Below are 24,050 nucleotides of genomic sequence, written 5' to 3' on the forward strand. Positions count from 1 at the left end.
CTATATTTTTCCTTCAGACAGCCTCCAGACTAGTCACAATAGGCAAACATAATTCTTTGGGAATAAAGATAGCTCTGCTCCCTCCAGAAACAGGGACCAGAGTGTCTCACACTGGGATTGTTAACTGCCACATTTAAGATCACTCCAAGCTGGGCCGGGGTGGGAGAGGTGGGTAGGCAAGGACAAGTAAATATGCCACAAAGCTTTTCTACCACTTTGAAGTTGCCTTTTTCTTGATTCTGCCTTTATTGGTTGCTGCCAACTTTTGACTGTTCTTTAGAGTTTTATCAAAGTTGGTTCTGATCCTTCCTGCTTCATTTTTTAACATTGTTAAATGTTTTTATGGAAAGACCATCTCTTGGAGCTGCTTGCTTACTCATCATTTTCACTGATACCAATTCTGTGCAATGTATTTTCAATAACATAAAATTTGAGTAGCACTTTTATTAATATTTTATCAGAAGTGAATCTTATGTGTTTTTAATACATGAATTTCAAGAATTTACAGCATTCCTAAATGCAATCCAAGGTATCCTGCTCTATAACTTCCATCCAGTTGGTAATAAAACTCCTCTAGTTATTTCTAGAATTTCATGAAAATACAATTATGTATATCTATAAACCAGTCTTTCAGCTGTGAATACCAAAATATACTATTTTTTCCCCTCTTTCTTTACCTCCCAAATGTCCTGTCCAACTGCCTACTACATTGGGACACAGACACATGTTATCTGAAGCAAAGGACTATCTTTATAATAATCACCAGACCTGTTTATGTACAATGAAAATGCTATATAAATTTCTAGTGATTTTTCTAATTCATTAACTAAAGAAGAATATAAAGTCTTAAACCTTAAACTGAGGGGGAAAATGGAAAATAATAATTCAATTTTCTTCTTTCTTTTTTTTTTGCGCTATGGCTAGGTTTTCAGATTTCCTATTTCTTAAGTTACTTGTGAATGTCTCAGAAGCAATAAATGTCTTACTTTTCTCTTTGATTGTCATTTTAAAACAAGATTATCTGAACCATCTGCAATGTGGGAAGTTGATCCAAACCTAATTGTTATGACTACTCTGGGAATTGGTTTTCCGTTATTTTGACAAACATTTTAAAATATACAAGAAGCAAAGTCAGTTTTTCATAGCCATACCATATGTTTAGAACATTTATTGAGTCCATAATAACAACAAAATAAAACAGAGTAACTGAGACTCTGATTTTGATTCATTGGTGTTGACTCTCTGCACTCAACTACCATATGTGGTGTTAATTGCTTGAATTTCACTGTAACAACAAACCACTTGCATTCAAATGAAAGCTTTTTATCAATCGGAAATAAATATCTTTTTATCCTTGATAAATATTTTAATGTATTGTTATATTAATATAATCTCTCCTCCACAGTAAATGTCTGTTAAGCCTTAATTAAAATATCATAAACAATGTCAGATTATAATATCTGAGACACACATGTAGAACTTGTCTTGAAAATATTATGTGACCAAACTGTTATAAAACAAATTACATGGAAAATACTTAAATATTTAGAAGCATTTATTAGAATAGTAAAATGTTAAGAAGTAGTATTAAATATATTCTAAGTATGAAAATTTCCCAGAGGCTGTTCATCTTCCATTATATATAATAAGTTAAGAAACATAACTTTCAAAAAAATAGTTAAATCGATATGTGACAAGATATATATGTTCATGTTATAAAATGAAAGAATAAATGCTCATAAGATTATTTTTCTTTAAAAAGAATGAAAAATATGCAGTTCGATTCCCATTTTGAAAACAATTATAATGTATTTAAATATTGTTTTAACGAAATAAAAAGAAATATTATAAAAATAAGCATAATATTTTTTAAAAATTTAATATTCCACTGTGTATTTTCTAATTTCCCACAACAGACATCAAGTATTTTAAAATTAGAAAAGAAGAAGAAATAAAATTTAATTGCTAGAATTTATCAAAGATGGAATTCAGATGTTCGCATTTCCATAATGTACACACATGTGACAATAAATGGGAGTGTTGATATAGATGAGTTATAAGAAACCATTACTTGACTCAAAAGATTATAAAAGTGTTATAATGGAGTCTTTTACCTTTGAAATAATTACAAACAAGATAGATATAATTCTTTCCGGAATGAATTAGTTATAGTTTTATTCTTTTCTTAGAGGATAGAGAATTTACTCAGTTATCTCGTTTAGATTAGCGTTTATTTTTAAAATGATTGCTAAGAAATGCAACAGCCTTTAAAGCTTTTCATCAATTTTCATCATGAATCCTAGAATCGTAAATCTAAAATACTAAAGCTGTGTTTGCTGATGGGGAAAATCATATCGAAAATAGTTCAGCATGATAGAAAAGACTCTCTGTGACATTACAGCTTTTGATCTTATTTGTTTGTTTTCTTTGTCACCAGTACTGGGATTCTAACCTTAGGGAAAGCACTGGACAGGGAAAGTACCGATCGCTACATTCTGATCATCACTGCGTCTGATGGCAGACCAGATGGGGTGAGTAGTCTCCCTGGAAAAGGATTTAAAGAACATTAAAAAACTGAGAGAGCCCTGCAGTTTTAGACTCTAACAATTTATCACAATCATGAATTCATGAATTAATTATTATTATTATTTGTTTTTTTTGCTGGAGCAACTACTTATAATTATATGGAGAAATATTCTTTTCTCCAGTGGTTCCTTTTAATAGATGAATTTATACTCTGAATTTGTTACGGTGTTACAACTTTTGACTTGACTGAATAGATACTTGTGATTGGTGTTGTTACCCAGTTGGTGGGAGAAATGAAATCCCTAACGTAGTCTAGGAAGTGTTCCATTGTGTCTATCATCAGCACAGCACTCTAGGAGTTTTACTATGTTGGAACCTGATTGCTTTAATGTTACTTTTGGTGACGAGGAAGGGGGGGCGAGGGGGATGGTGGAGGTGGGGGCATGTGTCAGAAGGGAATTGTGGATCGATATTTTGAAGTACTTAGGAAGACAAGTTGATTGATTCCACAGGTTATTTGTAAGCAGCACTCAGAATCTTTGATAATTGAAGTGGTTTAAATGGGCCCATAAATGTACAGAAGATAAATTTTATTTCTTCTACACCTAAAAATTAATTAAGAATAAATAAATTATTGAGTCATTCTGGAGCGTTTTATTTTTTATTTTTTTAAATTTATTTATTTAAATTAGTTTCAAGTATACAGTACGTTGGTTAGATATCTATATAGTTCATAAAACAATTGTTCCCTTCCTCCCTGGTTCTCCACCTTGCCATCATATTACTGCTAACTGCACTCCCTTTGCCATGCTCCCCATCCCTGTGACTAAAAATCAGCTAGTAATTTGTACTTTTTAACCCTTCACCCCATTCTCCCAGCCCCTCAACTCCCCTCCCCTCTGTCCATCACCAAATTGTCCACTATATCTGTGAGTCTGTTTTTGATTAGTTTGTTCTTTTTATTCCTTAGATTCTACATGTAAGTGCAATCATACGGTATTTATCTTTCTCTGTCTGACTTATTTCACTCAGCATAATAACCTCCAGGTCCATCCATGTCATTGCAAATGGTAGGATTTAATTTTTTTAATGACCGAGTAATATTCCATTGTATATATGAACTATAATTTCTTTATCCTATAGTCTGTTGATGGGCACTCAGGTTGCTTCCATATCTTGGCTATTGTAAATTCTACTGCCATAAATATTGGAGTGCATAGATCATGGATTTTTGTTTCAGTTTTCTTTGTATAAATACCCAGAAGTGCAATTGTTGGATCAAAAAGTATATCCATTTTAATTTTTTTAAAAACCTCCAAACTGTTTTCCATAGTAGCTGTACCAACTTGCAATCCCACCAACGATGTATGAGGGTTGCCATTTGTCCACAAAAAACTTGCTGTTTTTTGATTTATTGATGATAGCCATTCTGACAGATGTAAGGTGGTATCTCATTATGGTTTTAATTTGTATTTCTCTGATGGTTAGTGACCTTGAGCATCTTTTCATATTTCTATTAGCCATCTGTATTTCCTCTTTGGAGAAATATCTGTTCAGGTCTTCTGCCCATTTTTTAGTTGGATCGTTTGGGGTTTTTTTGTTTGAGTTATATAGCTTCTTTATGTATTTTGGATATTAACCCTTTATTAGATATATCATTAATGAATATCTTCTCCCAAACAGTTGGCTTTCTTTTTGTTTTGTTGATGGTTTCCTTTGCTGTACAAAACTTTTTTAGTTTGATCTAATCCCATTTGTTTATTTTTTCTTTTGTTTCCCTTGCCTGGGGAGATATATCTGAAAAGAAATTTCCGTTAGTAATATCAGAGAGTTTACTACCTATGTTTCTTCTAGAAGTTTTATAGTTTGGGGTCTTACATTTAAGTCTTTAATTCATTTTGAGTCTATTCCTGTTCTATTGATCAATGTGTCCGTTTTTATGCCAGTACTATACTGTTTTGATTACTGTAGGCTTGTAGTATGGTATGGTATCAGGTAATGTGATACTTCCAACTTTATTCTTTCTCAAGATTTCTGCAGCTATTCAGGGTTTTTTATGGTTCCATATAAACTTTGGGATTATTTGTTCTACCTCTCTGAAAAATGCCATTGGTATTTTGATAGGAATTGCATAATTGAAAGATAAACCATATGATCATATTAATAGATACAGAAAAAACATTCGACAAAATCCAACATCCATCTATGATAAAAACCCTTAGTAAAGTGGGAATAGAGGAAACATACCTCAACTAATAAAGGTCATATATGACAAACCTATAGCTACCATCATACTCGATGCAGAAAGGCTAAAATTGTTTTCCGTATGATCATACACAAAACAAGGATGCCCACTTTCACCACTCCTCTTCAACATTGTACTGGAGTCTTAGCCACAGCAATAAGACAAGAAAGAGAAATAAAAGGCATCCCAATGGGAACGGAAGAAACAAAACTCTCGTTATTTGCCAATGACATGATACTATATATAGAACACTCTAATGATTCCACCAAAAATCTGTTAGAACTGATCAATGGATTCCATAAAGTAACAGATTACAAAATAAATATTCAGAAGTTAGTGGCATTTTTATACAACAATGATGAACTTTCAGAAATAGAAATCAAGAAAACAATCTCATTTACAATTGCATTGAAAACTATAAAATACCTGGGAATCAAACCAAGTAGGTAGAAGACCTGTTTTCAGAATATTCTGGAGTGTTTTAAAATCATTTGACATTATTCTTCAAACTACCCTACCCACAACCATCACCATTCTGATTTTTAAGTGTTGTAACATTTTGATTTTGAGCAACATATCATTAGATTATTTTTTCCCCACCATTTCTATGCCACAGGTTGTTTTTTTTCTTTAGTTAAGTGGTTTTGGGCTAACTCAGCACTGTTCTCTAGATATAATTTCAAATTCAGAATAGGCATATAGACAAGACTCTCCCAATTCAAATAGTAACATATCTTCAGTTTACTTGAAATTGCTTCTTTGGTCTATATGATAGATTGTTTGGAGGCATATAATGTTCTCTTCACATTTATTTGAGGATTGCCGAGAATATTTACATGATAAAAACATATCAGATTTTACCTGGACAGTTTTATTATCTTAATTAAAAATTAGAAAAATAGATAGGGATAAATAATTAAATTTAGTAATTATAATATGCCCATAATAAGCTATTTGCCATTTTTCAAACATTAGATAAACAGCTATATGTAGAAAACAAAATATATGGAACAGTTTTAGTAAATAGTGAAACTAACAGGAGTCACTTAGATATTAGATAAATGTGGACAAATAAAATCTAAGTTTAATTTTTATGTATGCAATGCCTTTGATTAATATACTGTGCCTGTGTGAAATTTATGTAAAGAAGTCAGTGAGAGTCTCAAGAACAAAATCATTGAAAAACTTGATTTATGATGAAAGTTTAATGGGTAACTTGGCTAGGAAATAACTGAGGGAGAAAATTCTAAGGAGGAGGAGGAATTATTCAGCATAGAGTGCAGGGCGTAATTAGAGTGAAGTAAAATTAATAAGGAGCATTCAGGTCAACCATTAAGATAGAAAAAAAAGAAATACCACATAGCTTTGAGATATGTCACATTATAAATCAGAAATTAATGTCAGTAATATAAGCTAGGCTCTTTGAATCTTGGCCTTAAAAATATAGTATATTAAAATATCTGACATAGTCTCAATCTACTAACTTTTGTTTTGTCCACATCAAAAACTGAAAATAAGTTTAGTTAAAATGAGTGGTTTAGTTAATGCTCCTAGAGCATTTTTTGTTGTTGTTATCTGTGTATTGTAATTTCCCTGGGCCAGGTCACTTAGCATTTCTAATTTCCTTTTTTTTTTTTTATTCTTTTGGTCATTAAGGTCTCATTCAGCTTTAAGTAATTTGATTCTTTTAAGTAAATTGTTTTATTTTCAGAAGTTTATTGCGAGAGTATCAATAGAAAAAGAAACATTTAGATTTAAAACAAAAGCTAAAGGAAAAAGTGATTATAAAATAATAATATTCTTACATTTCATAGCACTTTTTAAATCTAAACATTTAAACATGTTTTTTTGCAAAGTTACAGCAAAATTAACCTTTTAACCAAAATATCAAGGGTCTCAAGAAAGACATTTAATGAGCATAGATCCCTGGTAGATAGACTTTTCTTAAGTCAAAATAATTACAACAATATGTGTGAATCAAATTGCAAAGATATAATTTGAAAATTTCATCATGAACAACCCCTCCCCTATCACCCTCAAAGTGTTTTTGGTCTTCAAAGAAGAGAATTAATATTCTATTGTTTATTGTTAATTTTTTAAAAGAATATTGTGGTAATTGCTACATTTTTACAAAATATTGAGGGAATTTTTTAGAAAATATTTCTGTGTAATAATTTGGAAACAATGAGGAAATTTTCTCTGACAGTCTTACATTTTTTCCCTTTTCTAAATTTACTTTGTCAATAATAGTTGAAAAAAACTATAAATATGTTAAATATCTCATAATGCATTATTATAAATATTAAGATTTCTTCAGTTATGATTACAGATAAAATCATATTTTCCAGATTCTAAAACCTATATTCTTTTAGTCTGAATAAAGAGAAGCAATTGTGAAACAATGACTAAGTTGGTCGGGGCTAAAGAATGACAAGATTATTTTAGCAAAGATTGCTTGCATAAAATTCTCTTGGTCTCAAACTCTAACTCTTGAATATTGCTTTCCTTCTGGTACGGGGCAGCCAGGATATCTTTCATATGGAAATTTCATCTCTTGATTTTAAGAAAAAGAATAAGTTATAGTGTTTTTCCTGTATGTGCTTTTTTAAAAGTGCCCTCTGTTAAAAAGAGTCAGTATGTCAAAGTGGCATATTTGGGGGTGATGTGTTCTTAACTCCTTCAACAATCAATGGAAGCATTAGGCTTTAGGAATGTAGCTATAAGTAATCATAAACCCGAACAGTCATTTAAACAAAGCAAGTTTATTTATCTCAAATGAAAGGAAATCTAGAGGTGGACAGAAAAGGGCAGGGAGGGGCTGAACAATACCATCAGGGATGCTTGCTCTTCATTTCCTGTTCTGCAATTTAAAATGGGCTTACTTTCATTTCATTCTTGTTACCTACTGGTCTCAAGATCATTGATGGAAGAGCAAAAGGTAAAGATGAATGCCAGAGGAATTTGCCCTCTTTTCTCTAGGAAATCAAAGCTTTTCAGAAACCTCACCTAGCATATTTTCTCTTACATCTTATCCATAAGTAGCCATGCCAAACTCAAAGATAATTAGTAAGTAGAGTTTGTGAATTGTGGTTGTATTGGTCCACTAATAGCACAGCAAAAAATATAAATATGCAAATATTGTGAAAATATAATATGTAAAGTGTAATCAGATTTTTAAATTTTTTTTCCAACAAATTTATCAGTGGTCATTTCCCAATTGGCAGGCATTCATATTCAAATCATGAAATTGTTCTACAGTGTGGTTATTTCAGGTGTTGAGCAATATTAATTTTCTCCTTAAAGATAGGATAGATAACTTGATTCTATCATGTTTTTCGCTATCTGTAAAACATTCTTGAATTACCAGCTCGAATCATTCAATTATGGCTTTTACACTCATAACATTTTACAATTTCAGATTGGCAGTAAGTTTAGCATCTTTGCTTGAGCCTTGAACAGTTATTCCCTAAATGTCCTTTAAATATGATGATATAAACAATTAGAATCTAAAGCTTAAACATTTAACTGTTTAATCAAAATTTAAGAAACATTAGCACAAGAAAAATATTTATGCAAGCAGAATCGTGTGTGAAATTCAAATAACTGAATTTCAAAATAGTAGATTTAATAAGATTTTAGAATATAATACAGATGGTTATATGCATATAACATATTTTCTTCTCTGCCACTTATTGCATGCCAAATATATATATATTTTTGAAAAAAACTTATAGATAGATTTGGATGTAAACATTTATAAAAAATGACTGTAATTTTAAAAGAGAATGAGCTACTTTTTCATTCTGTTTGAAAAATATAGATCTATATTTCTTGGTTGGGAATGAGATGATGATATTTTAGTGATTTCTGAAATAAATCTTCCAGAAGTATGATATTTTTTAAATAGAGAGATAATATGTAATGTTCTACTAGTTTCTATTATGTTAATATTAATAATAGAATATATTACATGTAGAATATATATTTAATACTATAAAATGTATCCTACTCACACTACTCTCAAATGTGCACAGAATAAAAATCTTTATTTTTTATACCTGATCTAATATTTTTCATAATTCTTACTCCACTGCTTGGACAGTAATGTGTTTCTGGGCTGGGGGCAGTAAAGGAGGAAACTGGTTTGGATCACTCTTAACCTGCTTAAAAATTTTCAGTCTCTTTTGTTTTAAATAGTCTTTTCAATGAAGGTTAATACTCACTAATTAAGTTGCCCATAGTACCCTTCCTGTCTTTTCTGCCCTCGTCCTAAAATTGTTATGTAAATATAGGATGTGTTTACCATTTCTGATGCCTGGATGAGGGCAAACACCTCATCGCTCTTCCACGGGACTGGTCTCTGTTTTGTACAGTCTGTCTGGTTTCACCTGTAAGACTTCTAGCTTCTGAATTCTGGTTCCTTAATGACTTTTTTTTGAGTTTGGTAATGTCCATTACTGCTGAGTGTTTGTGTGCTATTAATTTTGGCCATCAAGGTCCTTCCGCCCACCCCCCATACCCCCAAGGCCCTGGTCGCATAGCGATCTTTCAGCACCTCACAGTCTTTGGGAACTTTAAGATTCTTGAGCTACACACACAAAAACCAAGCTGCTCTCTTTGGCCACCTCTCTCTGCCACTGCCTAATATTCACTGCCATATTCTATTAGATGCAATCTCCCATGGAAATTCTCTGAAGGATTACATGCTACACAAGCCTCTGCCACTATTTCACTCAAAGTTCTCTTACTTTCTCAATAACTAGCACCATTTTCCTCAAAGTGATTCCACAATGTGTCCTCTCTTCTAATGTAACTCAAAGTGTTAGGGTGTAGGGTGATGAATAGGGAGACCTTTGTATCACACCTTCTTGTCTTCTCTGTGCCTTCCCTTCACCTCCCCTTAATCCAAAATAAGAAGAAAGGCACATCCCTTTCTGTGCCTTTCTGGAAGATACTCTAAAGCTTAATTTTTTATTTATTATTTTTTTCTCAGAAGAGGAAGTCAGCTTCACTGGGAGACAAGGGCATCCTTTCTGTATCACGAAGGAAATTCTATGATCTGAGTCAGTCTGGCTTGGCTCTTGTTGTAGCTATAGAATGAATTGTAGCTAAGAATAAAAATGTTTCATATTAATATTGCCTAAAGTTATGCCCATTGTGGAATATATGTATTTCACTTCTCCTATTGGCCTAAAACAAAAATGAAATCAAATCCTGAACTACACATCCTCATTGTTCTTAACTCCAAACTCTACATTTTTATTAAAAAGGATTTTGGATATACTAATAAACATTAGTTTAAATTACCTCTATATAGAAAATTGTAAAGAGTCTATGTGTATATGTATATACCTCTGGATACATCTCCGCACTAACAAAAGAAAAAAAAAAAAGCATGTATATAATTTCCATTCTCTATTTCTCAATTATACATCATATAGACATATATTTTGTTACTTTATGAGTATGTATTTTCATTTACACCCATATTAATTGAAAATCATCATAATTTTTTCTTTAGCAAATGAAGAATGAATACATTTTGAACATCCTATAATCTTCTAAAGTTTTAATAATTTAAGAAACTACCCTGATAGATTAAAGTACACTAAATAAAAGATTATAAAATAATTTTAAAGTATGTTCTCATGAATTAAAAAATATTTTATATAAATGATTGTACATCATTTTATGACTGACTTTACAGCTGACATTTTTATACTATACCAAAGATGCTATAGTAGCATCTTTATTTTAGGGCCATACCAGTTCATGAAAATATATGTGTATTCAAATTGCCTGCTACAACAGACATTTCTACTTGCATTGTTAGAAATAAAATATATATTGTGAGAATTCATTCATAATTTAAAACAAAATAAAATTTATGACATATTATAATTAAAATAAATAATGATTACAATAGTGATAATTTATAGTATTTAGTACTAAAATGCTAATTTTCCGGTGAGTAGACTAATAAGTTGATATAACTTTTGACAAAATAAGCAATAAGGCAAATTCTTTAGATAGGAAATATGTAGTTTTCCTGTGTTAGCCTTATTATTTTGATATCTTTTTTTTTACTAAATTAGCATAATATAAATTGATTTTTAAATTGTGGAATGTATTAGCTGCTATACTGTCTTGTTAATCTAATTTACTTAAAACGATCTGAGTTTCCTAGTATTTAAACTTAACCAAGAAATCTCTCCTTGACAAGACACAAAAACATTCTGTAGGGCACAGATACATATTAAAACATAGTATTTGGGTGGTGGTAAACACACAATGAGATATACAAAATGATGTATTATAAAATTGTACACTTGATACCTATATAATTTTATTGACCAATGTCACCCCAATAAATTTAACAAAAATATTTAAAACTTAAAAATAAAAACATATTATTAGACAATTATATAACTTACAAAGTGATCATCCTGATAAATCTAGTGCCCATCTGACACTACACATAACCAGAAACTAATATATTATAGTCAGCTGTAATTAAAATATTTAAAAAATATTTTTTTAAAATGTTACAAAATTCTAAAAAATTTCTTTCTGAAGTCTAACTACATTTTAATTTGCAGTAATATTAGTGGTGTTTATTTGGCATAGAATAAAAAATATGAACTTAACAAAACATTATTGCTTTTTAATACTTTCTGAACCAATCCAAAAAATTTACGTGATTTTGTTTTACAACTGATCTGTAACTATTTCAATAGATTTTAAAGAATAGAATCAATAGATTAAAGATATAGCTCAGAAATTCACATTTAATGATTAACCAAGTTTTTGATACAAGTGGTCTTCGGACCACTTTTCAAGAAATATATAAGCTGAAAATTATTCTATGTGTGTTATTACTTTACATTTCTGCCAGAAACATGAATATTCTTTATTTTATAAATACATAGAGAAATACATCTATATGGTCCATAAATGTTAGCCCCTATTAGAACAAATATGGTAGACTTCTTATTTAACTTCTTAGTTTACTTAGTGATCCAGTTCTCTTCTACATTACCTGGCTACAGGCTACAGTCTTTGACTAAGGATCCAGAAGGGTGTGGAAATATCCCACTCCGTAGTTTGAATAATGGGAATTTTGAAGATGGATGAAATCCAATAAAGTGAATTGATAGGGAAATACAGATAAATTGGCATATTGAACATCAGACATTTTGAAGGAAAGTTAGTAAACTCTAAAGTGGCTACTCATAGATTTTGGCTCCAGGCTATCAATTTTAATGTCTCGATCACCCCCAGGCAAACTGGGAAGTACTGCTACTGTTAAACTACATGTCACTGGTTTTAACTAACACAATCGTTAAAGAAATAACATTTGTTAAACTGCCTTTTGTTATAAAAGTAATGTAGCCTTCTTGGAGAAAATCTGAGAAATATATAAAAGTTAAAAGGAGAAAATAAAATTATGTGTATTTTATCTAATCAGATAACATTTGAATTTATGCATTTCCACATCAAATATACACATGTGTATGTGTGCATGCATATTATATTGAATTATTTCATATAGATATGCACATTGAAAAGTACACAAACCATAGTTGTGCAGCTTAATGAATTTTCACATAGTGAAGACACTACTCAGAATAAGAAACAGAAATTAATTAGACCCCAGAGACCCAGTCTTATGGTTGTACAAGCCTCTACTCTCCCTTCTACAAAGTTACCCTTATTCTGACTTCTGTCTCAGTAGAGAGATTGATCAAACATTAAAATTTATATGCTTGCAATCATATAGTATGTATTATGTTATAAAAAAAAAAACTTATAATATGTACTTCTTGCACTCAACCTTATGTTCATGAGATTCATTCAAGTGATAATTTGTAACAATACTTTGTTCATTCTCCATATTACATATCATTCCATTGTATGTATAAAACACAATCTATATAACCATCTACTATTTGAAGGCATTTAGATTGTTTCCAGGTATTGCCTATACAGCACTATTCTCATTGTCTTTGACGTGTCTTTAAATAAATTTTATTGGGCTTTTGAATATAGAAATATGTGCAAATCATACTGAAAAGCTATATGTTTTCACAGAAAATATAAAGCTTATTGATATAGCCAGCATATGAAGAAATAAGCCATTATCAATACCAAAGAATTTCCAGCTATGTATGGTAATATTGACATTATATAAAAATATATAAAGTCTTGGGATAAAGTTATGTTGCTCAAAAGAGAATTGGCTTTTATGTTTGTTAAAATAGGGGCAGATTACCTTAATCCAATCATAGTTTTAATCTGAGTTTTGGTCTAGACCGATACTCAACAGAATGTAGAACTTCATTGGTTCTAACAGAAAGGATGGAACATTAACCAGGTCATCTCCTCCTTAGTAGTCTGGGAAGTATGGTTTTCAGCACCGCAGCCTCATGACTGCTGCAAAATCTCTTCTGATTCACTCCCACTTTCTGCCAAATGTTTTAATCTCACCCCATCACTTTCAAATTAGAGGGAATTGTGTCCATATTTTTTAAAACAAAAATTGGGTATTTCTCTTGTGCAATTTCATCCTGCTTTTTCCACCTACTTTGTATTGTTATGTTATTCACTATTTAATATCATAACTTAATAGATCTTTCATTTTCAAGCCTAGGATCCTTTTTTTCTCTAATTTTGGCTTCTGGCTTCTGTGATCTGCCCCACACTGTGACAGAGTTCGATGGAGGTCATGTGCTGTACTCAGGCTGTACTCAGGCTTTGATTAGAGAGAGGTTTCTAGCTCAAGTCACATATGAAGATGTTCCTTGATTGTGCAAAAAAAAAAAAAAAATCACTGACCTCTATGTCCAGAAGGCCAGGATTTACCTTTCAACAAAGTAGCACATACTATTGTTAGGTTTACCTGCTTGTCATTTATACATCTTTTGACTGTATAATCATAAGGTAATCATTTAATTAGTGTTCTATATGATCCCCGAATTTGTGGTTTAGATGTGAACCTAGAAAATTACTAATGTAGTATTTCCTGGTAGCATTAGCTTACCTTAAATACCCATTTGACCTACAGTGCTATTTTATAATATACTCATTTTATTTTTAAACAGTGAAAAACATAAGCAGTAAAAATCACAGAATGTTATATTTCAGAGAAAAGGGGTGCATGTGTGTGTGTGCACAAAAGCTTGCCACTCATAAAATGTAAACAAGATAAAGGTAAAATCGCTTTCTAAAAATAAGCCTCCAGAAAATACTTGACATTTTCAAGAAGATGTTTGCCCTCTCATATTATTTCCCTTTTCCGTCTGTTTTTTGAGGTACTTGAAAATTGCAAGCTTCCTTTTTTCTTTTTTTTTTGAAAACTAAGGAATGCGAATAATAATGAGATGCTTTCAGATAGACAAATGCCACAATGAACAATGAACTGACATCAAAGTTAAAATAACTCCTTTAACCCTTTTTTTTCTTTTAGACCTCAACTGCCACGGTAAATGTGGTGGTGACAGATGTCAATGACAATGCTCCAGTGTTTGACCCCTATCTTCCTAGAAATTTATCTGTGGTGGAAGAAGAAGCCAATGCCTTTGTGGGTCAAGTAAGGGTAAGTGGAATATGTGTTAAATGTTGGAGCATCAGAAATTCTAAAAGCAGTCAGTGAAAGCACTTGGATGTTAAGGCAAGATTCTAATAAAGTGCATTTGTTCCCAATCGCTGTGCCGAAGTCTTCAAGATTTTATTTTTATAAATCATATTGTGTCCATTTGGATTTAGCATATTAAGCTTGTTGATTTATGTTTTATGACCATTGTGTAATCTACACATTTATTGATTTGAGGGTATTCTTTTCTCATTTAATATATATTTTTATTTTTTGGAATTATAATAAAGTATTTTTAAAGAACTATCTGATTATCTATATTATTAAGAATGAATTTAGAAATGCATACCTCAAAATATAAGTGTTTAGATGTAAATTCATTTGGTGTATAAACATGTCTTTAGCATCACTATATACCTTAAATGCCCAACATATTCAACACTCATTTCTAAGAATGTCCTCCTGATTCCTAGCTGGGCATATTAGCCAGTTTCTATGGTTCTTTTTGAGGAAAAATTCTGTTGTTATTTTTTAAAGTAGAGATTATACTTCCTCAGTTGGTCCATGCTTGTTCTTGAATATAGCTAATGGTTAAGAAGCCATGAGGGAAGATTTTGAGGAAGGTCTACATATTTCGAAGTGTCTAACTTGATGAGGCGTCGATGTGGTGTTCAGACAAGGAAGATTCCTTCTCTAGAAAGGAGACACTCAGGTTTCTTGAGTTCAGGTTTCAGGATCCTACCCTGTTAAGGCCTTGAATTTTAACAGGAGGTTTCTGGTGCTTCGAAGTATGTCTTCTCTATAATTCAGCCACTCTTACATTCAGACAAAGGGTATGGTTTTCAGTCGAATCTTCTCTCTGGCAGAGAGTGAGTTTCTTTAAATGCTGTCTTCCTTCTGATTTTCAAACCATGTCCTGATATTTTGATTGGCTAGTTTGAGCCCCTCCGTTTTTTCCCTTCAGATTCTAGATATAATAACTACCAACTCCACAGTCATTATTATTGTAATTGTCACTGTCTCTTTTAAATCCTGGAGAGACTGAATCAGGCATATATACCTTTATGACTTTATGTTATCCCAGTTTAGAACGGGAGAGAGCCTCATTAATTGTGCTGTTGCAACATGTGAGGGGGTTTGATACTGTGTGGCCAGCAAGCCATTCACCTCCAGAATCCCACAAAATACCTCTGGTGTCAAAAGTTTTACTGTGGATTCTAAGAAGAAAAAAACCTGGATACAAAGATTCAGGTATAAATAATTTTTTGAGTTTAAGCAATACTAATAGGGAAGTGAAGCAGTGATTCAGAGAAGAGACGACCGCCAGGAAAAGGATTGCTACTAACCATCTATTTTAAGGAGGACTGGAACTTAATCTCAAGGGCAAATTCTGGAAAATGACACAAAACACATTTTCCAGAATTATTGATCCTGAGAACTAATGGGTCTTACAGATTCGTACACTAAATCCTGAGAGTTCTTGATCACCCGTGCTGTGGAGGGTGGCCCATTTTCATCACTTCCTGAATCCTGCTCAAACAAACAACCAGCTCTCTGCAATTCTGATGTAAGGGCATTCAGTCAGAGTGCAGAAGCTAATAGATAGGACGTTGGCCAGAGAGAATACTTTCTCTGAGAGATAGGTATAGGGCACAAACAGCTTCTGTTATACCAAGCAAACATGGTGATAAAATCCTTAAAAGGGGCATGTGCAGAAAACATAGAAAAGCGGCAAAACTGAAGTTGATTCATGAAGGGTGAATACTGGTAAGAAACAAATCAGGAGGGTTTGAAAACTGTTTAGGGAAAGTAATTGTATGAATAAAAACATAAATAAGTAAGAGCATGTGACACATCCTAGTTAAAGTAAATAAATGTGCCATATCATAAACATTACTCTATGTCATGGAAGAAAATGGGAGATCCCTGTAAGGTTTGAGATGTGACATCATCAGATTTTTATTTTATAAAGATTACTCCTGAGTAGATTCTAAAGGAATTGTTGGAAATGTAAATCTTTTTTTTTTTTTAATTATAGTTGAGATATAGCATTACATTAATTTTAGGAGTATAACAAAGTGATTTGACATTTCCATACCTTACAAAGTTATTATCACGGGGTCTGGTAACCATCTGTCACTGTATAAAGTTATTGCAAAATTATTGAGTGTATACCTCTTGCTGTACATTATATCCTGTGAGTTATTTATGTTATAACCATAAATCTTCCCTGCTTAGTCCTCTTGATTTTTTTTTTTTTTTTTGCCCATTTCACCCACCACCAACTGGCGCATCTATCTTTCTACCTTTTTGAATTAGTTATTTTTGTTGTTGTTTGTTTTCTTAAGATAAATGTCCAGAACTAGAGTTGCTGAATTTTATGGTAGTCTAATTTTTAATTTTTTGAGGAACTTCTATACTGTTTTTGATAGCAGCTACATCAATTTACAATCCCACCAATAGTGCGCAAGGGTCTTCTTTTCTCTTCCTCCTCACCAACATTTATTTCTTGTATTTCTAATAATAGCTATTCTAACAGGTATACACATTGCTTGATGTTGTCTTGGAGGTCCCTTATGCTATCCTCATTCTTTTTAATTCTTTTTTTCATTTTGCTTTCCCAGTTGCGTGCTTTCCACTATTTGATATTCCTGATCACTGTTTCATTCTCCTGCATCATCTGAATTGTTGATTTCCTCTAGTGTATTTTTTATTTCAGTTGTTACATTCTCCAGTTCTGCTTGTTTTTTTTTTTTTTTACATTATTTATCTCTTTGTTGAAGTTTTCACTGAGTTAACCCACTGTTCTGTAGAGTTTGATGAGCATCTTTATGACTATTACTTTGAACTCTGTATCTAGTAGATAGCTTACCTTCACTTTGTTTAGTCCTCTTTTTTGGATTTTGTCTTGTTTTGTTGTTTGAAACATATTCTTTTGTCTCCTAATTTTGCCTGTATGTTTCTACATATTAGTTAGATTAGCTACATCTCCTGGTCTTGAAAAAGTGGCTTTATATAGGTGTCCGGAAGGCAGGGCAGTGATGCAATTTTCCCTGGTCACCAGAACCAGGTGCTCTGGCTGTGTTCCCTGTGTGGGCTAGTGTGGCCTCCTATTGTGGTTGGGCTATAAATGCTATGGACACACTGGCAGGTGAGACTGGTCCCTAGCCAGGCTGGCCGTGAGGCCTGGCCATAACTGTTATAAGTATGCAGGTGTGCAGGGCACCGTCCTGGTGCAGCTGGCTGGTGGGTCTGACTGCCACTGCTCCCGACATAGTGGTGTGCAGGATAGGCCTCTGATGTGCTTTAGCTGCGAGGTTCAGACTCAACTGTTGCAGACACACTGCTGTGCCTTCATGTCAACTGTAGCTACTCCCAGATGTGGCAGAGCAGGAGGTACTTTGGAGAGGTGACAGCCAGGGTGAGTCCTCAGAAAAATGCCACTATGGAGTAAAGAATGTTAGCAAGTTGAATGAAGTGAGTCAGAAATGGTAGCTACTGGTTTCAGACCAAATAGTTGGAAGGAGAATTAAAAAGGGGGAAAAATTGTACCTACCAGCACTTCTGTCCCTGGAGAAAGTTCCAATAGATCTCTGCCCCTCCAACACACATCCTGAAATTAGTCAATGTATCACTTTTGCTTGTAACCCGGGTGCTTTTTAAACTGCTGCCTCTGAGCTGTGACTCGGAAAGAGTGTATCCTTGGTTTCCTACAGCTGTTCAGCTCTTCTAGACATAAGCCCTGATGGTTTTCAAAGCCTATGGGGCTTCCCTTCCTAGTATACCTCCAAGTTTGTGATATCCCTCCTGCTGAGAGTGGTGGGTAGAGTGGGCCCTGACTAGATTAAGTCTCTGCTCCTCCTACCTATCCCAATGGGATTTTCTTTATCCTTATTTATAAAAAAAAATGTTCTGTCCTGCTAGTCTTCAGGTTGTTTTCAGATAGCTGTTCTATAAGTAGTTGCAGTTTTTGTGTCAATGAGAGGAGGTAAGCTCAAGATCTTTCAACTCTGCCACCTTGAACCTTAAGCCAGGAGCTTTGGTCTTGAAAGCCCATTTAGCTCATCCATGAAGTGTTTGAGACACAAGTAATTGAGCCACAGTTCTTGCAACAAACATGTCTCCTGATTGCTATGACACTCTGTAATGGGAGATTCTAAATCCAGAAGGCTGAATTAGAAGGCATTTATGATAGCCCAGACATATGAGGCTTGAACTAATATAATCATCTAATCATAATATAATTAAATTATATTATAGTTGTCACTCCAAGATGCTACACTGATGAAAACTGAAAACTTCATTTAGTTATATCTATCAGCTATTCAGATAAAATCAACAGGTATTGAAATCATTTAGGAAAATTATCTTTCCAATTTCTCTTAATTTACTGAGGATTGGAGAGATAAAACCCACATGAAATATACAAAGAATAACACATAAGTATACATTAGCATGATGATAAATTTTTATGTAATTTTATTTTTCTTTTAACTTATTTTCCTACTTTTACTAGTGGTTCTTTGTACTTGAATGAATGATAGCATTAGGTTTTTTCTCTTTTTTTATAGTTCTTAAGTTTGATGAGAAATGGCCTGTTTAACTTATTTCAACATTCAAAATTAAAATATAGACCTTAGAACTTATAATTTGATAAAGCAGTAATTGTCTGGTCTTTAGGCAATAACATGTTTTCTTAAAAACTAAATGAGCTTGAAAGTACAAAGGGAGAAGAAGACAACTAAAGCAGGTGAATCCAACTGATTCTGTTCCAGAGAAGTTGTAATGTTTATAGGATGGAATTTTGATACATTGTAATGGTCTCCTGTTGCTGCCTAATGGTAATTGTATGATACATTAATTTCATTAAATGACTCATGCTCTACTTATAAAATTTAATTTTAATCATCCCCAAACTATTAAGATATACTTAAAACCAAGATATGTATGGTTAGTTATTTTAGTGAATTTGAGTTACTGACTCTGAGTTTTCTAATTATGTTTTGGTATGAATAATCCAATATTTGGATTCTAATGCTAAAGATTATTTTTTATTTATTAAGGCAGCATTATAGTATCAAACTTTATTAAATAAGGAATGTCCATAAAGCAATATTTATAGGTTATACAGGGCAAAATAGTTTTATTAGCATATTAAAAAAATAAACTACCAGCTAGTAATTTTTAACATTGAATTTTGCTGTACACAGTTATGGTGTACCATGCTTTCATTTTAGAATGCTCTCCATATTCTCAAACCACTTACAGTAACAGTATAATTGGGGAGAAAAAAAAGAATATGAAGAATAAAAACTAGCAAACACAGTAAAAATAGATTCTGTGTCTATGTGAGTATCAAATGTGTCATACCAATTATTTACTGAAAGGAATGAGAAACATCACAAAGAACTAAGGTGACTATGTCAGGATTCATGGAAAAATGAATCATTTGCTGAACCTTGACAAATTAGTGAGATTATCAATTGCAAAAAAAAAAAAAAAAAAAAAAAGAACAAAAAAAGAAAGAAAGCAACCAGAAGGATGTGGTACAAGACAGAACTGAGCTGAAGAGGCAACATGAAAACCAGTCAATAGTCTGACAATAATGGAATATTTGTTTAGAGGAGTTCTGGAAAATTGATTAAAAACATTTTGAGTTCAGGTAGGGAAGGCCAAGAAGGCCTAATGAAATAGCCGCTGATACAAAGACTTTCCCTGTCAGTGTAATATTTTGTTTAGTATTCTTCACAGTATTTCACAGGAGAAATACTAAGTCTTCAGAAATGGGAAATCATGATACTTAGTTCAATATAATGTGTGTCATTTTTATTTGTTTCTTAACAAATGTCTGATGGGTTTGATCTTGAGTCTGGGTTGGGAAATGAGGAGAAGATAAAGGAAGACCTATTTCAGCAAACATTGTTTTGGATACAGGGTCACAAAGAGAACTTTGTACTTGACTAACAGAATTTAGCATGAAGGAGAATGATGTGGTGTTTTTACTTTGGCACGTTTGCCATAGTAGGTGCTTCAATGCATCACTATGTGTGCATATTTTGGGTAAGTGGAGATTTAAGGGAGAACAGTTGGAGGCAGGAAGGCTTGGAGCTCATATCAAAGGCTTCTAGCCTTCATAGTAGCATCTTCTTGAGGGATTTCTTAGGGGCCTGAATTCTCCTTAAATTGTTCATCTCTTTTTCACAGCAGACCTAGGTATCAATGCCTGCACAGAGGCCTGCATCAGGGAAGGCATGTTTGACAATAGCAGTTCTTGTTAAGTTTAAATAAGTTCTAAGCATTGCGTATCTATAGAGTGAACTACTTTCAGGCAAACTTCCAATTAATACCTTGTAGAAATTCTTATGCTGAACTGACTTTTTTTTATCTCTACATAACAAAAATAGAGCTCTGAGTCAACAAAATGTTCTTCCAGTTCTAAAACGAAAGAGGCTAAATTTATTTAACCTGAAACACAAATGTATTTCCAGTGTGAGATTTGCATGCTAAATTTCAGCTATGATGATGTGGTAGTGATTTAGTTTTAAACCCTTAAAGCACTTTTAAAATCATCAATAAACTGCAGTGTCCAGTAGGGTAGAGATGGTGTCAGTAAAAATAATGATTAATGGATAAAATGTAATCATTTTTACATAAAAATGATATTTTCTTCAACTAGGTAATTTTATGTTTCACTTTGTTCTCAAATTATCTCCTTTCTCCAAATAACCATAGTCAGACTCTCATTATTTCTCACCTGAACTATTACGCCCTTTTAAAACACAGTTCAATTACAGGAGGTATTTCACAATGTAACAAATAAGGCTCACCTCCAGCTACTACTTTTACAACTTTACTTTCTGTAATAATAATCTGCTTGTAATTACTAATATATTTTCTCAGAACTTTCCCATGTCTCTTTGACTCTGCTCATTTCTTCTTTCTTCCTTCTTACTTTAGATAACTCATCCCTAAAAATTCTAGTCATACATAATCTCGTCTAAAAAACTTTTTTGAATTTTTCTATGTGTTTATTATCCCCTACTCATGGACCTATATTATACTATGCACAACTTTTTGATAGTACTTACTAAAGGACATTAAAGTTACCTATTTATCCAAATTTTTTTAAATCAGAGACTGTGTCATATTGATCTTAGAAACCTCACTACTCATCCCAACATTTGGCCTTTAGAAGATGATGAATTAAATTAGACCTAATGTATTAAAATTATCAAAAAAGTAAATTCCTACACCAAAGATTTATGAATGTTATAGAGAAAGAGATATAATAAATGTCAACATTGAAACATACATTTTTAGTGTACCTTATTCACATACAAATACATAAGTTTTCTTGATAATAAGAGAAAAAGTTTTAATATTAGATATCTACTTTTAGAATTTTAGCTTCTGGAATAGTACTCATAGAGTTAATTTAAAAAGCAGTGTTAATGCAAGGAACAACTAAAATTTATGTTGGTATAGGACAAAATATTTACCACCTGGGAGACAGGAAAATAATAATGAAAGATATGCCCAGGTATAAGATTACGTGGAAGAAGACTAACAGACACATTACCAGCCTGTTTGATTATATATTTAGAACTGAGTTTGTCATTCACCTATTTAAAATACATACTCCATTAAATTATTTTAATATTTATATAAGAAGAAATACCAACTTTTTTGCCTTACAAACCTGTGCTCTGTTCATTTAGCCGTGTCTTTTAATGCTACGTTACTTATTTATGAGATACAACTTTATGCAGATTGCACCTCTATTTTAAGTCTGATGAGAATTCATGGCTTATTCACTTAAGTCGAATTCAGCTATTCTCTACAAATGTTATATAGCTCACTACAGTTACACTGACTTTACTGCCTAACTGAGGAAGAAGCTTGGCAATCAAATAAAGATTTTACAGGAAAGATTCTCACTAACTCTGAAGTCTTTTATTAAGTCCACATCTTGTCCTTTAAATTTAAAAAAAAATGTGTAATATATAGAAAGTGATTGGAAAGTCAATGCACAATTTAATGAATTATTATAAACCAAAATACACTTGGGTATATAATGGATCACCAGGAAAGCCCCCTGCATACTTCTTTCTAGTTGCAACTACTTTCCTTCACCTACAATTAACCACTATAATGATTTCTTGCTTTCTATTGTACATTTACCAACTAAAAATGTATCCATAAATAATATAGTTTAGTTTTGTCTTTTTTAATGAATATAAACAGAATTGTAGAGTGTATATGCTTTAGTATTTTCCTTCTTTTATTCATCTTTATCTTTTTAAGATTCAGCTACATGTCTGGATGTTTATATATTTTATTTGCTGTATATGGCTAGGTCACAATTCATTTTCACATTCTACTATTGATGAATATTTTAGTGGTTTCCAGTTGAGACTATTGTAATTAATGCTGTTGTGAATACTTTTATATAATTTCCCCTGGTACACATGTATCTGAGTTTCTCTATGTTGTGAGTGTGAGTATATTTAATTTTATTAAAAATGCCAAATTGTTTTTCATAGTGACTGTGCCAAGAATTTTGAGAGTTAGTAATGATGCCCATCTGCATTATTAATGTATCAGTCTTTCTAATTTGGACCAATCTGGCACAGTTTTAGTGATATCTCATTGTGGTCTTGATCAACATTTCTCTAATGAGATTGAACATCTTTTCATATATTTAATAGCTATTTCATTTTTTCTTCCCCAAATGCCTATTTGTCTCTCATCCATTTATCTATTGAGTTGCTATTAATTTTTCTTCTTGAATGTTCTTTTTTATCTGTGGGAATTTTTTATATATTAAAGACATAACTTCCTTCCTGTTACATGTATTTCAGACTTCTTCACCATCTCTAGAGCTTGCGTGTCATTTTGTTAAAGGTGTCTTCTGAGATGTAGAGTTTTTAATTTTAAGATTACCAACGTTACCCAGCATTTTCAATTGTTAGTTTTTATTCTCAGATTGTGAAGATATATTCTCTTACGTTATTTTAAGAAATTTTATCTTTCGTTATTTGTATTATCTATTATCTGAAATTAATTTTTCTGCACAATGTGACATACAAATTCACTTTCATTTTCTTTTATATATATACATACTTATTTAGTAAGCAAAATTTTTTCTTCTAGAACTATCACAGTTTCAGGTCTTTATAAGTCATTAATACATTTTGAATTGATCTCTGTCTATAGTGTATCTATAGTGTAACATTAGGGACCAATTTTTTTTTTTTTAGTGTGACTATCCAGTTTTCTCAGTACCATTTGTTGAAGACACTATCCTTTCCCTTTTATGTATTCTTGAATATTCTTGTTAAAGAGTGTTTACCTGTATAGGTGTGGATTTATTTATGGGATTTCCGTTCTTTACATTTGATCTATTTATCTGTTTGTATGCCGTATCATACTATTATAATTACTGGAGCTTTGTAATTTATTTTGAAATCAGGAAGTATGATGCATCCAGTTATGTCCTTCTTTCTCAAGATTTCTTTGTCTATTTAGTGCCTTTTGTGATTCCATATGAATTTTAGGATTATTTTCTATTTCTGTAAAAAAAAAGTCATTAGTATTTTGATAGAGATCTTATTGAATTTCTAATCAATTTGAGGAGTATGGGCATTTTAACAATATTAATTCTGTCAATTCGTGAACATGGATTCT

The 24,050-nt window shown here is 32.1% G+C and overlaps 1 protein-coding gene across 1 annotated transcript in view; it reads left to right on the forward strand.

Moving 5' to 3' along the window:
- Nucleotides 1-24,050, forward strand: part of PCDH15 (protocadherin related 15) — a gene marked incomplete in the record, with an annotated part of 701,567 nt that overhangs the window by 503,426 nt on the left and 174,091 nt on the right. Inside the window, 2 exon segments of the mRNA XM_036222126.1 lie at nt 2,438-2,531; nt 14,238-14,366. Coding sequence (XP_036078019.1) covers nt 2,438-2,531; nt 14,238-14,366 — 223 coding nt within the window.

Source organism: Rousettus aegyptiacus, unplaced genomic scaffold (assembly GCF_014176215.1).
Source record: "Rousettus aegyptiacus isolate mRouAeg1 unplaced genomic scaffold, mRouAeg1.p scaffold_m13_p_6, whole genome shotgun sequence".
In the NCBI taxonomy this organism is placed as follows: Eukaryota; Metazoa; Chordata; class Mammalia; order Chiroptera; family Pteropodidae; genus Rousettus; species Rousettus aegyptiacus.